This window comes from Gnatocerus cornutus, chromosome 3 (genome assembly GCF_029298725.1).
Source record: "Gnatocerus cornutus isolate USDA-ARS CGAHR chromosome 3, icGnaCorn1.1, whole genome shotgun sequence".
In the NCBI taxonomy this organism is placed as follows: domain Eukaryota; kingdom Metazoa; phylum Arthropoda; class Insecta; order Coleoptera; family Tenebrionidae; genus Gnatocerus; species Gnatocerus cornutus.
This window is the reverse complement of record NC_142235.1, coordinates 11696447-11714874: the sequence shown is the minus strand read 5'-3', so window position 1 is coordinate 11714874 and position 18428 is coordinate 11696447. Positions and strand designations below refer to the sequence as shown.

Genomic DNA, 18428 nt, shown 5'->3' with positions numbered 1-18428 from the left:
TTTCCTTTAGTCACACCAGAAGAATGACGCAAGTACCATCGATCCCCGACTTGTACGCCAACAAGAATATCTTCATAACCGGAGGAAGCGGGTTCATTGGTAAAGTTCTCATCGAAAAACTCCTTAGATCATGTCCAGATTTAAAGACTATCTACCTCTTGATGAGGGCGAAAAAAGGTCAAACCCCCGAAGAAAGAATAAAAAACATCACAGCTCTTCCGGTAAGTTCGTTCCCAGTTAGACTTCTTCTTATCCCCTTGTAGCTCTTTGATTTGATCAAGTCCCACAACCCGAAAGTGCTGAAGAAGATCAAGTTTGTCCTCGGCGACGTCAGAGAGCTCGATTTGGGTTTGAGTCCACAAGACCGGAAGTTGTTGCTCCAGGAAGTGAACGTGGTGTTTCATATCGCTGCTTCCGTTCGTTTTGATGATTCTTTGACCGATGCGGTGATTTTGAACACTCGAGGAACTAGAGAAGTGTGCAAGTTGGCTCTAGAAACGAAAAATTTACATGTTCTGGTTCATATATCCACGACGTATTCTCAAACTGATAAGAAAGTCGTTGGTGAGCAGTTGTACCCTGCTCATGCCGATTGGAGGAAGACGATTGAAATTGCTGAAAAGATGGATAAAAAAATGTTGAATGCTTTGACGGAGAAGTATATTTCCCCGTTGGTCAACACTTACACTTTTAGCAAGTCTTTGGGGGAGCATGTGGTGCATGACTTGTGTGCAGGAAGAATACCGGCTGTTATCTACAGACCTTCTATTGGTAAGTACAGTTGAGCGTTTCGTTCTTGAAGAAAAAGACACTAGAAGTTCCAAGAAAATTTTCTGGATCTTTATTTTATAAGTCTTCACTTATCGTTTTTTTTTTTTTAACTTTCTCACAAGTTTGAAAGCTACACTAGTCATAAAATTTTAGACAAATTTTAGACAAAATTTGAATTGGAAATGTGAAAAGTTATTAGTAAAGTAGAATTGTCCCTTGATTCTGAATCCAAAGCCCGTTTTTCTTCATCAAGTAAAGACTCAGAGATATTTGTAAAATATTATTTTTTGAGTACACTGTGTTCACTTTTGATTTTTTCAGTTTTGCTTAGCAACTTGCAAAATAAGAACGTTGATAATATATGGTTGAAAAAATAATTAAAATTAAATCCCAATGACATAGAAGTCGCCGGAAGAGTTAGTTTTTGCCAAAATATTTGAGAAAAACTGATAAAATCGAAAAACAAACTGTTTTAAAAAACTTCGGTGAACTTTTGTATTTGTATATTTTTGTTAATCCTAGCGACTTTTGACTTTTGGTATGGATTTTAAATCTCATTTCTCATTTAGGAAAATTTTATCAAAAGGGAAATAGGTTGGTACCACAATATTGAAATCGAACTATTGAAGATTAATTAAAATTCACATGTGTTCCTGAGAACTTTACTAAATGACTTTATTATGCCAACTAGCAAAATACAGGGTGTCCCAGAACTCGCGCCCCAGAGAGCAAGGGAGGGTGCCGACAGCAATACAGATACAATACAATTTTTGATTTGAAATTTACCAAGTTTAATAGTATTCAAGAACTGATAAAACGTTAACAACCAATCCCAAAAGCTTATTCGAGAAGTGGAGTAAATGGCCATCCCAATATCCTAGGCAACGAGAGTCTAATGTTTAACTGACCAATGGATGATAGTGTGTGTCCATAGTTACCAATTTCCAAATTCTGTTCAGCTTCGGGATTGGCTACAGTTTTTTTGTCTTACCTCGGTTATTTTTTGAGTTAAAAAATTATGGTTTCAAAATTTTGGTTCAGAATTGTTGCCTCCATAAGCCCCTTCTCTCTGGGGCGCGAGTTCTGGGACACCCTGTATAACTAACTACCTAGTCTAAATGCCACGTTTGATTCTTTAGATTTTTCCTTATTCTTTTTGATTTTCGTTTGCATTCTCAACATCTGATTAGGTCTTAATATTTTATATTTTCTTACATTTCTCCAAATTCTATGATTTTTTTTAAAACTCGCCCTCTAGTTGTATCAAAGTCAACAATAAATATATACAGATGACTCAACGAAAAGAAAACAGAGGCGTTTTTGGGCATTTACTCGTAGATTTTCAAAAAACGTTGAAACAGGTCAATTTTGGTTGGGAGGGGGACATACAACAGACGTAATTACATCTTTCTACAGTCAACCTCCTTTAAGGGGTAAAATTAATCCCTTTAATTTTTAAAGATAGCTATAGGTCATAGCATTTTTTGAAAAGACCCATTGAATAAATAATATAAAAAATTATTAGAACTACACAGTTTCGATTCATCTACGTAACAGCATAACAAATCATTAAAATAAAACTAAAATATGTAAATTTCATGAAAAAAAAACCTTTGGTAGACCTCATCTAAGGGGTGGAAATCACTCCAGGAATTGAACAATACAAGAATGGCAAAACAGAGTGAATATTTCGGTACAAATCAAGTTTTTCTTTATACAAAAACCATTTTTTATGGTTTCAGTGAATAGTATGGATTTGCTTGATTTCAAAGTAGTAGTTGATTTTATCTATTTCGTTGGTTTTACTGTTTTTTTCTTTCATTTTTTTAAAAAAACTAGTTCAAAAAAAATAGTGAAAGTTTTCCTCTTCAACAGCCATATACAATTATACAATTTTATTTTGTAAGTCTCCTGTACATTGTAATAACCCAAAAAGCCCGCCAAAAACATTAACATGCACAAAACATATATTTAAAACTGGCGCTAAAAGACCGCGAAATTTAAAATCCAAAGTTTGGCTTTGATCGTCACAAATGGTTAGGACCTACGTTGTGTTTGAGAAAAACAAAATTACTAAAGAAAATTTAGAAAACGGACCTCGGTTCTTTAGTGTAACGGGCAAAAGCGACACAAACGGAAGAGTGAAATAAAACGACAAATGGGTTGGAGAGTTGTATTAGTCAACTTTGATCTTTGATGTTATTTGCTTTGGAAAAAGTAGTGTAGTTAGTGACTTAGAACATGGAAAATGAAAAAACTAGTAATACAACGGACCGTTAGACCTGTAGTGAGAGTGTTTAGTCAAAACGTCAAAACGTACGAAACTCGTCTACAGTCATGAAAAACAAAAGCAAAAATTTCAGGAACACCACCACTCATTACAAGACCGGCTGGACTAAAAACCCAGTGGGATAAAAACCTAGCCTTCACAGTCAACTACTAAGCTACCCATAATCCTCGATCTTTTCAAAACCGATTACAAAGATTACAATGATTTGAACAAGAAAATTACAATTATGAAAGCGTAGTAACGTGTCTGTACGATTTGTTTTGGATTTGCGAGAAATTTGAATGAATTGCAAGTTGATTGTCGTATTGCGGTCTGCCTGCCTCTTCTTCTCAGATTTCGTCCAAATCGTGGCACATTAGAGTACATCTTTGGAATCTTCGGATAATAAATAACCCGGCCGACTAGCACCCGCAACACTCCACTGTAGGAGTACCTCAAAGGCCTCCAGTCAGAATACGGACACCCGAAAAGATAAAGCGTTTGAATTTGCCGCTGAAAACCGAACGACCAATGACACTCATTCCCTCCACATTCTCACTCTCGCGGGAAACAAAAGACGGTTTTAGCAATCACACTCTAATATCGACCGTTGATCATTACGATAAATCACCTAAACCAAAGTCCCGCGTGGTATCGGCTGAAACAGACAAGACATACATGATGACTTGGGCCCTCTTCTTTTTTCTTCATTTGTTAAACGACAAAAAAAAGAACAAGAATTTTTGAATCGCGGCATCGTACGACACGTTACGACTTGTCAGAAAATAGAATACAACAACGTTTTATGACGCGCTCAAAATGGCGCCCCCCAACCGAAGCGACGCGCCAGAATTGGCGCGCTTTTTCCCACGCCCATTCTGAAACATGCAAATTTGGAAAAGTCCTCGAAAACCGGCATGCGCCCCCCAACATTAAGTATTTAATCACCTAATTACAAATACAAGCAAAAGTAACAACTTTCCTGGGAGAACCACCCACGCTTCAAACCCCATTTTCCTTAACATTTGAACACGAAAACCTCCCAGAAACCTGTTGACTTACACTAATTAAAGTTTACAATTTAATAAAAAAAACACTAAATGTTAACGCATGCAAAACAAAACTAAAATAAACGAAACAAAACAAAACAATGCACAAAAAAAACACAAGCTGTAGCGCGAAATCACTACAAAAGAATTGTTTTACAACAATGGCGGCACCACTCAAACAAAAACGACCTGCTCTGTTTGGAGTACTAGGCGGAAGTGATCTCCACTGGTCAACATCCCTTTCCATGATCCCTTTCCGTATCTTCCGCTAGGCGGGCGGAGGGCGCATGGCGGTCTCACTTCCGCTCCGCAGCGGCGTTACTTTTAAATTCAAATCGTGCCATTACAAGTACTTTCTCATTCGTCTCGTTCTGAATTTTCTTCCCATTGCACCATTCGCGTAAACGAGCATATGCTTGTTCATACTTAATTCTTGATTTTTTTGGTAGAAGTGATAAAACTACATTTGTTGCGGCTTCTTCTACGTCTGATGGAAGAGATTCACACTCACTCATTCTGATAAAACAAGAAGAATTGCAAGAAACTGCACTTTTGCAAAATTGTTGATTACAAATTTACTCGTGTCCATAACGTCGGAAAACATGCATCTTTGATCTAAACTTGATCGAAATAAAAAAGATCTGTTTTTAATTATTTTTTTTAGATTTTAGTCGTAGATAAAAAGTTGTATTTAATACGTGGGCTAACGGCCATTAAAATGCTCATGCTCTTACGATAACTCGGGCTAACGCCCTCTAACGCCGCTATTTTAATAATGTCTTTATCTCACTGATTAAATAAATAACTATCATTGAATTGCGTGTGTAATTGGTTGTCTATAATAAATACATTAAATCATTCATTAATAGCCTACACTAAGGCATGATTTAAGCCGACAAATCATGCATTTATAGTACCTAAAAACAAACGATCGCCGGAAAAAGTAAATAAAACATCCTTAAAAGAAAGTTTCCTTCTCAGTAGTCTTCTAACTTTCCAGTAATTGCCACCGCCAAAGAGCCCATGCCAGGTTGGATTGACAACATCAACGGCCCCGTCGGTCTCCTCACCGCCTCCGGAAAAGGCATAGTGCGCATAGTTTACAGCGACCCCAATATAATGGCCGATTACGTTCCCGTCGACCTTACCGCCAAAGCGATGATAATAGCGTCATGGAAGCAGGCAACTTACAAGTAAAAAAGTCCCTAAACTTTTTATTATCTTACCATTTTCTTTAGAGACAACACCAAAAAGCTCGCTCCGTCGTTTTACAACGGGAGCAACTGTAACACTCAGAACATCACGGTGGGGGAAATGGTAGAACTTGGCTATGATGTGTGTCAAGAAGCCCCTTTGGATGGAGTCTTGTGGTACCCCAACTGTGGGGTCACAAGAAATTACTACAGTTTCTTTCTACAAGTGCTCGTTTTCCACGTGTTACCGGCGATCTTCATCGATTCAATACTGCGAGTTTTAGGGAGGAAACCGATGTTGGTAACGTTTCGTTGTCACCACCTGTTTGATCGATACCTTTCAGGTTAATGAAAATACAGAGACGAATTTACGCAGCCATGTTGGTCATCGCTCCTTTCTCTTTAAATCAGTGGGGATTCAAAAACGACAACGCAATGAGATTACAGTATGAGTTGCTACCGAAGGATGTTGAAACGTTTTCATATCGGGAAAATGAAATTGAAGTTCGAGACTATTTTGTAAAAGGATGTTTGGGGGCCAAGAAGTACTTATTGAAGGAAACAGGGGAGTTGGAAGCATCCAAGAAACATTTAAAAAGAATGTGGTTTTTGGCACAGTTTGTTAATATTTTGTGGTATTTTTTCTTGTTCTGGTTGGTTTTTGTTAAGATTGATGTCCTTTCATTGGTTGGGAATAAGTGGGAGGAGTGGAGAGTATTTTTAACTAGTGATTAAGTTTCATATGTCGACACGAGAGGACAGCTACCTAAAGTTTCTTGTAGGCATTTATGTCTGGTTTATTCTTATTTTAATAATAAATAGAAATACTTAAATACACCAATTTTTTAAATTTAAGAAACCTGGAAGTTACAAGACTGACGAAATTTTAGAAATGTATATAAGCCAAGTATTCGACCTAAGTAAAATTTATAAACCTAAAACAGTTCGCAATTGTGTAATAACAAAAAAAGTAAATTATGTCTGAAAGGATTCAAAACAAGTTAAGTAGATCTTAGTAACCTATAAGAATATAAATCTAGGATAATAATTTTAGGTTTGTAGGAAAGTCAAGAACAACCTATGAGTCTAATAAGAGAATTATTTACCCTTTAACTTTTGTAAACGTATACAGGGCTTTACGGAAATGTAGAATATGTTTTTGGTAGTTTTTATTAATTTTAAGGTAAAGGTTAAAATTCCAAAATCCGGACCTTACTCGGCGCCACTGATATGCACAAAATAACCTTGACAACAACGCAGAGCATTTTGTTCATTAATAATGTACCTATGCATAGTAACCTCAGTAACCTTAGTAATCATTGGCGTAGCATGAAAATTGGAATCAATTTTTTTAATTTTTTTTTTAAAATTAAGACGGCAATTTAAAAATCGAAACCTGCCAACTTCCTTCAATTACAATAAGCTGTAATAGATTTTTTTCTGCCTCTATTTCAAAATCACCCTGTATATACGTTTTGACATTTTTCTCATAAACTACAAACGATGAGAATTTGAAATTTTGGGAACAAAAATAAACGTAGATGTGCGAATATCTACGTGTCTCAAATTTTATTTAATTTTATTTAAATTATTTTACAAAAACAACCATAAATTGCAACGCTGGTGTTCAATGTTCTGCATACGGAATTCTATCAGTTGGCGGAGCGTGCAGCTGAGATGTGACGTCAAACCAATCAAAAAGTGTTTTAGCTCCCGCCTGAATATTTAAATTTCTTTAGCCAATTTTGGCAAAACCGTCATGTATTTTTCAAAAATTTTTGCACCACTGCGTTATTTGAACAATATTCTACAAAATTTGGTACAAAAACCTATAGGTTACATTTTTTGCATTCTCCCTATTGTAAGAATAACAATATCACTTTAGCAGTAGATTGTATAAAAGCACATTTAACAATCCTAGTGCTGTTAAAAATTTGGCAACAAAATTAGTGTTGGTAAATGCGCTTTTTTGCAATTTCTTGATTTTGCTCACCTGTTTACATCTTGGATTCTACTTAGTTATGGCCAACTAGCATTCATAATTTTTAAAGCCTTAATTTATACATATTCTCGAGTTTTAGTTTTTCAAACATAGTTTTTCAGATGTAAAAACCCCAATAACGTTATATGGTTTCGTAAAAATCTTTGATCAAAATAAAAGATTTAATTTTGTTTCTGTCAATCTAGCAAGTGAGGGAAACCGAAAGAAACGCAGTTGACACACTCCACTTGGTTTTCCACTGTGTCAATTCTCCTGCCGCCGTGTCATTTGTCATTCAACGCTCGTCAGCCAGTGGTCTTCAACCCTCTAGTCAATCACTAAAGTACGCTGAGACGTTTCTGCACACTAAGTTCAAGGAGTTAACTGATTTATTATTGAAGTCTGTCAATTAAGTTTACACTGGACCAGACTGTTTGTACAAAATTCAAAATAGAAAATTTAAACTGGTCTCTTAGCAACACGCGAGTGTATCATCCAGACCATTTCCACGCGGCCTTGTGATTGGTCAACTTCGTCATGTCTTTTCTCAGTTCCTCAGTTTTTCAGTTTCTGTTGGAGCTGGAACCGATATGTCCAGTTTCCGGCTAGGCATAAGTTCTGGGACACTCTGTATATATTGTGTGATTCATTAAATTTCCATTCGCAGTTTGAGAATTTTTGAGAAAAAAATTCATGTCGTAACTAACACCATTACAGTAGTTTCGACTTAATATTTGCGAGATTTGCTAGTTATCGAACAAGAACTCAACGCACGTCCAAAATACACGGCCACCTAGAATGGAAATTTAATGAATCACACGATATAACCATCAAACTTTTCAGTAATTTCCACTGTCAAGGAGCCTATGGCAGGTTGGGTCGACATTCTGAACGGGCCCATCGGCCTAATGACCGCCGCCGGAAAAGGTGTACCTACTACGTGTAATTTACAGCGATCCCGACATAATAGCCGATTATGTTCCCGTCGACTTAACCGCTAAAGCAATTATAATAGCGTCATGGAAGCAGGCATCTTACAAGTAACAAACTTCCTTAAAAGGCTGTTCTACCCCTCAACTAAAATTCGTGTTTTGAAAAATATGCAACCCAACATACTAACCATTTGACACATGCCAATCATCCATAAGGGTGAAAATCGTCTGTAAAATTAGCATATTTTCTACCACAGTTCAGCAGTAAACCAGGCAGATGAATTTGCCTTGCTTTGGAGTTTGTTTCGAACGTTTTCCCGATTTCGAAATATTATGTCTCTCGAAAATAATAAATGAAAAATAAAGAGAAATAATAAATGATGGCATCATCTAATAAACTTTATGTTTCAAGTAAAAAATGTTTCGTTAAAAATGTGTATGTTACCATCACAATTTTATTTTCAAAATTACACTGTGCGACAAATTCAAATTAATTTTGAATGTGTTATGTAATCCAAACAAAGTACATACCCAAAGAACATCCTTCCCTCAAAACCTTCACAATTTTTAACATATGTTAAGTAGTTGAAAAAAACACAGAAAAGAGATTCTTCTTCTATTTTACTTATGATTTTAATGTATGTATGGTTATCAATATTTAAAATACACATAAAAAAAACTAAAATAAAAAAAATTATATGCAAATCATAACTTGTTTAGCCGCCAACTTTGATACAATTTTTTTTACTCTTTATTACAAAATTCGATTTTTTTACAATAATTTTAAATTGATTGTATTTGACAATGTACAGACTTTTACTTTGGAAACAAAAATGTTTAAAACTTACAAAGTCATAGAATTTTACTTTTAAAATTAAATATAAAATTTGGTGGTGACTTGCGGTTACGAATCCGCGGGTATGTAATAAAAACAATTCTACCAAATTTTAAAATGGATGCTTGGGTACTTCCGAATAACACAAAATATTACAGGTAGGTAAAGAATACATATGTTCTAGAGCTACAATTTTTCTTATAAAATTGAAAAAACACTCAATCACGATTTTTTTTTTCGATAAATCGCTTATGCCAAAGGTATTTTTACCATGGCAACATAGAAGGTGGTGTGCGGTTGAGTCTTAATAATCTAAAAATTAGATGTAGAAGTTGTTTTTAATCGCGGAAAATGCAAGATTGTAGAAAAAATATTGTGTGTATTTCGAGCGCAAATTCAAATTACCGTTTTCGAGAGGTTGCCGCCCATCTTTAGACTTTTTGTCTCTTTTAATCGGCAATGTAAATTTTTACGCTCTTAATTCACAAATAGCTATTAAAATTTGTGTAGTTGTACTTTTGCCATCAGCTACTTATACAGAATGTCCCAGAACTCGCGCCCCAGAGAGAAAGGGCTTATGGAGGCAACAATTCTGAACCAAAATTTTAAAACCATAATTTTTTAACTCAAAAAATTACCGAGATAAGACAAAAAAACTGTAGCCAACCCCAAAGACGAACGAATTTGAAAATTGGTAACTATGGACACATACTATCATCCATTGGTCAGTTAAGCATTAGATTCTCGTTGCCTAGGAAATTGGGATGGCCATTTACTCCACTTCTCGAATAAGCTACTGGGATTGGTTGTTAACTTTTTATCAGTTCTCGAATACTATTAAACTTAGTCAATTTTTGTTTTGAAATTTACCATCTGTATTGCTGTCGGCACCCTCCCTTGCTCTCTAGGGCGCGAGTTCTGGGACACCCTGTATTAACGTGAGTTTCAAAATTATGAAAGATATCCATCGATCTAGAAGGATTCTAAGTAATACTGGTGTATTAAATTTTAACACTAATTTGTTTTTACTTTTTATACGTGGACGTCAAAAAACTATACATTTATACGTATCACGAAAAATTAAAAAATAACATATCTTGGCACAACTAATTATTTCAAAAATTGAGAACAAATGTCCACCTTAATGAATGTTTTCATCATTTTGGAAAAGTTTAAAAAGTTGCTACAGTAGCACAATTTGAGATATGTATAACGAAATCATTGAAAATGTAAAATCATGCTTTGGATAATTATTTTAACAAAGTTGGGGAAATTGCCAAAACACAGAAGTAACAATATAGAGCTATGCTGGTATCTAAAAATCAAATAGTTACGGGAGCGCTAAAAAGCTTTCAAACGTATAATCTTTTTATTTTAACCTGACGGTCATGTATGGGAGACAACTCGGTGCTGACCTTTTTGGTCTTATGGCTACTTGAGAAAACATTCCACCCTGCCTGCGGCAAAGGACCAAATGGCCAAATATGCAATAAAATGCATAACTATTAATGTATGAAATGCATTTAATCCGTTGTCCTATATACAGGGTCTATCAGAACTGGCGGACCAAAATCATCCCATGGATAAATGATCTTCTGCAGATAAAGAGAAAATTGTTTAAAAAAATCCATTCTTGTTGGCTTTTAAAATAAGAACGGTTTTAATTGACCAATCGTGTTGTAGATGTAAAATTACCTTAAAACATATATTTTTTACCATAGAAACCTATTTAATTGTTGCAAAAAATAATTGACTGTTATGTCATAACAAAGTATTTCTGACAATTAGACAGTCATTCCAAACGTTGATTTGTGGTTTCATTGTATTTAATAATTAATTATGTTTACCCCGGAAGAATATTTTGATATGGTCTTGTTGTATGGAGAGTGTAATCGCAGTGCAACAGCTACTATCCAGCAATACGCACTTCGTTTTCCAAATAGGGAACAGCCTAGCCGAAATGTTATTTTAAGATTAGTACAGAGAGGAAGAGAATCTGGTAATTTAAAAGTATGCAGAAGGGAGGTTGGGGGTGCCCCAAGAACTGCGAGAACCGTGGACAACGAGGAAGCGGTTATTGAGATTTTTGAAGAGGAACCTGAAACGAGCATTAGTATTGTGGCCAGAAATCTTGAAATGTCCACCTCTTCTGTTCAACGTATTCTTAAAGACGAACGAATGCACCCATTTCATTATACTAAAGTGCAATGTCTTACGCCGGAAGATTATCCTCTAAGAGTGGAGTTTTGTACTTGGCTTCTGCGGGAACATGAAGCAAATGAGAACTTCGTCAAAAGCATATTGTTTACAGACGAATCTTGCTTTCAAAAAGATGGATTTTTCAATCAAAGAAATTTTCATGTTTGGGGGCGAGATAATCCGCACGTCTTCAGGCAAAGTAATCCCCAGCAAAGATTTTCTGTCAATCTTTGGGCTGGAATTTTTGGGAACGCCATAGTAAATTGTTTTGAGAACAAGTTATACGCAATTATAAAACATCACATTCTTTCAGGTTGGCCCGTACGAATTTCCCGCCAGACTCAACGGCCAAATTTATACAAATTTTTTAGTTGATGATTTGGACATGCTGCTAGACAATATTCCTCTACAAAGATTAAGAAATGTTGACATTAACAATATTTGGTTCCAACATGATGGATGCCCAGCACATTTTGCAAATGTAACTAGGAACCATTTAGATGTTAGATTTCCTAATGCATGGATAGGCCGCGGAGGCCCAAGACGTTGGCCCCCCAGGTCGCCAGACCTTACGCCCTTAGATTTTTTCCTTTGGGGACACGTCAAGAATTTGGTGTACCGAAATATGCCTGAAAATATTAACGTATTAAGAAACCGCATTCAAGAAGCATTTGCTTCAATAACAGCTGAAATGGTCAGTAATGCTAGGGCAAGTCTACTAAGAAGAGCTGCTCTGTGCATTCAAGTGGAAGGAAGAAATTTTGAACATTTACTTTAAAAACTATTTACCTATTTTTTCAAATTTATACCGCTAATTCATTCATTTTTGTTATTTCTGTATTCATTTACTAATCTGTTTTTCGGATTCTGTTAATTTTAAAGTTTGAGTTTATTATTTCATTTTGTTGGTCTTAAAATAAACTTGTCAATTTTTATGAGAAGACGTCACCTAAAAAATTACGTCAGTGTAACAACAATGCAAAAATATTTAAGATGCATCCATAGTTACAAATAAAGCAGGAAAAGCTAATTTTCAGGTAACTTAACATCAGCAACACGATTGGTTAGTTTAAATTGTTCATTTTCTGATCACTATTAAAGATGGATTTTTTTAAACATTTTTCCAATTATTCCCAGAAGATTGTGAATACATCGTTTCATTTTGGTCCGCTAGTTCTGATAGACCCTGTAGAATAGACTGCTTAAATGCGATGTTGTAATGCAAGTTATTAATTGAGGTCTATTTCAAGAGTCAAAAGCGAATTTTTTGTCAACAAAGATGAGTTTGATTGCACTTAATCTAAACTCAAAATACTACACTCAACTGAGAAAAAGAAAGGTTCTGAACAGTGACTTTTTAATTATATTATCGATTGAAAACCATTTGCAATCGTTAATCTAATTATTAAAATGTCGACAAAATGTCTTAAAATTTATTTTTAGAAATCTTGCATGAGGGTTAAAATGTTATTATATTCAGATGCGGCAGTCTTCAATTCTTGGTAAGAAGTAGGTATAAAGTTGGGGTCCCAATGGTCAATCGCCGGTCGGCCGAGTTGTAGTCGTCGAACCGTGATTAGGATTAGAGACCCCCTGTTGTGAGGGGCTGTAAATCATGGCAACATTGAAGTGTTGGTTGCCGACTTTTTGAAAATTGGGGATCATTTTTACATTACATTTTATTTTTTTCTAAAGAAACTATTCATGTGGGGAAAAAACCAAAGAGTTTCCCGGATGTAGAATAAAATCCCTCATCTATCGAGTCGTAGTTCAAGCAAAAATTCCTAAAACTGTGCCCGTAAAACGACATGGCGTTTTTTCAGTTTTTATTTTTTTTAAATAAATTTATAAGAAATTTTTAAAAATCAAAGAGTTTCCCGTGTACATTTTGATAATATCTACACGTACAAAAAAAATCAAAACTCCAACTCCTAATTTGTGGCCGTAAAAAGTAATGGCGTTTTGCGCTATTTCCTATGCACTTCGGCCGGGGTAGGACAGAGCCTAGGAGCCTAGGAGCCTAGGACAGGCTTGGAGTTGAACTATCCATAATTGAAGATAGGGCGTTTCAATGTAAAAGTTCGTACATAAATTGCACAAAAACGAAAAGAGCTATTTAGATGCGGTTTTTTGTGTTTGAAAGAGCACAAAAAGTTGTAGTGACGTTACCCTTTGAGATTTATATCTTGGTTTTATAAATATTTTTTTTTCGATTTTAGAAAGTTATATTTTTCTTTATTAAAATTTGACTTAGTAACAACGCTACACATTTTCAAAACAAATCGATTGGCACAAGAAAAAAGTCAATTTATTAATTAGGGCGGCTGTAGTTTTGGTTAAACTTTTGAAATTTTAGCGATTTCGGAATGGTGTCTGTCTTTTTCTTTCGCCTCAGGCAAAGGCGACCCTCAGTGTAAAACCCCTCAATAAAGGTTATTGCTACGTAATTATTTTCTTTTGTGGGGCGATTTGTTGATTTACAACATAGTTATGGTTAACTAACTTTTAACTAACTTTATTAATGAATGCAGTTCAATTTTCGGGCGAAGGCGGGTGCATTATCAAATTAAAAATCAAGAAAATTTGATAACAAAAGTGGTCAGTTTTTGACCCGTCGGCGTGGATAGAAAACTATAATTCTACCTTTTTGGGTATTAAAAGGATTTAATTTTGAGGAAAAAAAGATAAAATTTTAAAATGACTTGCGGAAAACACCGGAAAAAGTTTTAAATATTTCATTGGCCACAACGGATCAAAGAAACAGTGTTTTGTGGCACTGTAAACGAACCCAAAGCTTTGGCTTGCGCGTATAAGTTATTAGAAGAAAAGGAGAAAGGATGTTGTCCAGAACAACTAAAAAATCTGAACCTGGACATTCACTGTGGAGATTCACCCCCACATGAACCAAAATTTCTCGCGGGTTTTCATATGTCAGAACAATCCATTTTTGGCAGCCTCACCAGATGGGCTGATAGGCGACAATAGGCTCGAAAATTTGACACCGCAGGAAAGAATTCTTGCAAAAAAATTAAATTTTGTTTGATCACTGGAGCAAACACGATTTCACTAAACAAAAACCATCAGCATTTTTATCAAGTCCAAAGACAATTGCTAGTTACGAGAAGAAGATACTGTTTTTTCATAGTTTGGACTCCAAAGGGGTGTTTATAGGATGAAGAATTTTGTGATGTAATGTTAATCAAACTAAAAGACTTTTATATGTCATGTATGTTACCCGAAATGGTAAAGAAATGCCTTTAGTGGGCTTTTCACATATTTTTTGTTTTTTCTTTTTGTTTTTATGTTTGAGTAAACATTTCATGTTTTTTCTGTATATTGTTATTTTTTTCTTTGTATTTTCTTTTTGTTTTAGTAGATTTTCTTTTTGGTTTTGTAGTTTTTTTTGTGTTTTTTTGTTTTTTTTTTCATTATATTGATCTGACCCTCGATTTGACCATACCCCAAACTTTACCTATCCAGAAGTGAGACGAGTGAGACCGATGCATAGTTGCTTCGAAACTGAAATTTACCGTTAGGATTTTAGCAGTTCAACCTTAAGGCGAGTGCCAAGACATTTTTCTTATGGAGAATCCCATGTAAAGTATCGTCTAAATATTTCGCTTATTTTTTCATGTATCAGTTTCGTTCTTATTCTCAACTGCTTGTATTCATATTTTCTTCTAAAACTAAGAATCAAACATTGGAAAAAACATTTAATTTAAAAGTTAAAGGACTTGAAAATTCGATAATTTAGGGGTAGTGTTACGAATAGAAGTTTATGTCCGATTTTTGTGAATTTTTAAACTTAGAATTAGTAAAGAATACTTTCAAAATCACTTTCCCGCTAAATTTAAATCGATATCATTAAAATTGGTCTAGTTATGAGTGAGATAAACTAAAAAATTTTCAATCGAAGCTCTGAGCTTTGCAGATAATTTACGACTAGGTTGATTTATAAGCGTACCCTCATTTGCGGTTTCTTCACCATCTTTGGAAGTTGTAAATCAAGGGATTTCTTCTAAAATTTTTACCTGCTTGTTTCGCACAGAGGATAATAAAATGGTTACAATTAGAAGAGCGTTATTAAAAGTGCTAATAAGTACAAGCACATCGAAGTTTCATAATGCTTGATGTATGAAATTATAGAAACAACTATGTAGTATGAAAATTCATTTAATTTATAGTCATGTTTTCAACTAAAGTCTTTCAATGACACACGAATTAATTTCTCGACTACTTCACGGTGTTGGACGTAAAATTTAGAAAATGAAATTTAATAAAATAGTAATTTATTATTATTTTTCTTATTACATATTTTATTATTTATGTTTATTTTTTTCTTATTTCACTAGAATTTAAAAGTTCATAAATGAATAAAAAATGTTGAAGGAAACAAAATTGTTTTGAATGGTATGACTCTATGGAGCGACCTGACCGGATGCAATTTACCTGATGTTTGCAATATTGGATTAGAGTTTATCTAAGAAACTGACCGGAGTTTTACTAGGTAATGACAATTTCTTTCATTTTGCCGCCGGCCGGTTCAACTTTTACTGAAAAACCCACTAAATCTTGTTCCTTTGAGAACAATATAAATTTTTTTTGGGAGAATAAAAAGGTTGACTTCTGGTAACTAGAAAAAAATGGAACATACATTGTAAATTCAAATCATAATTGGTATTACCAAATCCAAGGGCAGTTAAGAATAACACGAAAAAAAATGTGTATTCTGGGTGTTTGGTTTGGACAAGAAAGTGATATGAAATATGAATATATTTATGAAGACACAACTTTTTGGAAAAAAACATGGAACCAAAATTGATTAAGTTTTATTTTGATCACATGTTGCTGGAATTAATTGACTCTAGGAAACAAAGATTGTCTATTCCGATCCGCCGTCATTGAGTTTGTATTACCTATGTACTAGTTAATTGTCAATATTGTAAATAAGTACCTATTATGTAAATACCACTTTTCTTATAAATACTTACTAACATGTACATATTATACACATTATTATACTATGTATTTAGTATCTTTTGAGTATACCTTCATACCAAATACGTATCTATTTGGAAACAAATAAAATTAAACATAAAACAGATAAGTTTAGTTTTTTTTAGAAAATTTCTGTTTGGCATTTTAATATTAAATAATACTTTGATCTATTTATTATTTGACTAATTATTTTTTGAACAACGTACTGATGTACTTACAATTTTAAAATAAAAGTTTTTTATTCATATTATTTTACCCATGAAAAAGTATTTCTACCAGACAGAGACAAAATAAGCATTTATTATTTTACAATCACTTTACGATAGCACAGTAAGGGGTGTTGTATAAGAGAGTTACCGACAGGTCACAGTTTCCATATCAGGTAAAGGCTTCGATTTCTGTTTGAATTTTGCATTGAATTTTTAGGTTGCTATTGTTTTCAAATCTCTTAAATTGTTACATTGTGGAGGGACAATAATTCATAAGAAGTTTGTTTTAACAGCGGCACATTGCTGCTATGACAGAGACAAAGATCTGAGACTCTGATCTACATGTTGTGGTTGGCAGTCTAAAATTGTTTGATACTTTCGAGATTCATAACCGTTTCAAGAAAGTTCAATCTATGATTGTTCATAACGAATATGACATAGAAATTGAAGAAAACATAGAAAATGATATAGCGTTGTTGGAAGTAAGCACATTGTACAAATTCTAGAGTATTTTATATTATTGTTATTTATATTATTGTTATTTATATTTTATTACATTTTATTTTGTACAGATATCTAAAGGATTTGGAGACTGGACAAGCGACGTAAGTCCCATTAATATTAAAAGTATTCCAACTCTTTATGGAAACTGTTTTGTTTCTGGATTCATATACACTGGACAAGTAAGTATATAAAAATTCTATCTAATGTATTTATTACAGAGAGGTACTTTAATTAAATATTCTACAGACTGAATCTTCTCAGTACGTGCTTATGTATGCAGAAGTTTCAATACTAGACTGGAAGATATGCAACGAAATATTTTCAGAGTCACTGTCTAGACAAGTAATTTGTGCACGCGGTAGTTCAAGTACTTGTTTCGTAATAAAATTCACAGGATCGCTCTGGAGGACCTTTGGATTGTTCAAATCAATTAGCTGGATTGGTTGTCGGTGGTTGGGAATGTAGTGGTGAAAAAAATCTTACTAATACTTATACAGACCTCGTTCAATTCTTGGACTGGATAAAGTCCCACATTCCTAATGACACGCTTACAATCACTGATTCTACTCCACCCTCTTCAGCAGAGAGAAGAATTTCGTCACTGTTTTCTTTAATAATGACAATCGTGCCATTGCTCAGAATATTTTAAGACACGTTCACGTCAAACTTATGTAAAATTTTCCAAATCCAGGTCCGATACTTTAAACTTCTTCTGATTCATTTACTTTATTTTCTAGAATTTAACAGTAGTTAATTTCTGGCTATTATCTGGAAATTTTGTAGGATGTTCTAGGTCTCTTAAGTCCCAGTTGCTCAGTGCGCGCTTAAACCACGCTTAACTATAAGTGTCTCTTAATAAATCAGCTAAGTGAAGGCTTTACTAAGCCACCTTTAGTTACTCTTAGCTTCAAAGTTTTAAAAATTTATCTGCGCTGACATAATTAAAAAAGAAAAACGGAACCAGAGATTTTTACAAATAATCTTTCAAATCTTTGCTGGTAGTTTTTAATTTAGACTCAGATAATTTGAAATAAAAATCGATGATCGTCCCAGATATTAAAAAAATTATTGATTGATACTACATATTTCAAATAAGAACCTTCTCAGCTCATCTCAGCTCTCTCAGCCAGTTCAACCGGTTGATGTATACTTTGCCGCAGTGCTTTGTTGAATATTTTAATATCGTTATAATGGCAGAAATCATGCTTTTACTGTAGAGACAATTTTTTACAACCAGCAGCTTCCAATAAACTAATAGAGACATGAAACATAAAGTGCTTGTAACTCAAAAACTGTAAGGGCCTGAATATTGTGCGTCAATCAACTCAGATTTTGATGAAGAATTCCTCATTACAAGAAAATGCCAGCGATCTAATATTCACCAATTATGGCTCATTTTTTAGGAAATGACAATTTAATTCTTAAATTAAAATTTTTATTAGTTTAATTGTTCAATTATTATTATAGTTCACTCATTGTTTAATTTTA

General features: G+C 34.2%; 2 protein-coding genes across 2 annotated transcripts; both read left to right on the top strand.

Annotated features, from left to right (window-relative positions):
• On the top strand, positions 1–6033 carry LOC148176910 (fatty acyl-CoA reductase 1-like). Its single transcript, XM_088032683.1, has 5 exons — positions 1–221; positions 264–771; positions 5090–5282; positions 5328–5579; positions 5627–6033. The coding sequence occupies exons 1-5, from the start codon at positions 24–26 to the stop codon at positions 6015–6017; spliced, it is 1542 nt and encodes a 513-aa protein (XP_087888809.1). The 5' UTR covers positions 1–23; the 3' UTR covers positions 6018–6033.
• An 8368-nt stretch (positions 6034–14401) lies between these two features.
• LOC148176909 (thrombin-like enzyme cerastocytin) lies at positions 14402–17589 on the top strand. The gene is made up of 9 exons (XM_088033231.1): positions 14402–14418; positions 14710–14731; positions 14774–14788; positions 16577–16609; positions 16654–16715; positions 16795–16918; positions 17009–17119; positions 17187–17282; positions 17335–17589. The coding sequence occupies exons 1-9, from the start codon at positions 14402–14404 to the stop codon at positions 17587–17589; spliced, it is 735 nt and encodes a 244-aa protein (XP_087889357.1).
• Positions 17590–18428: the final 839 nt, after the last annotated feature.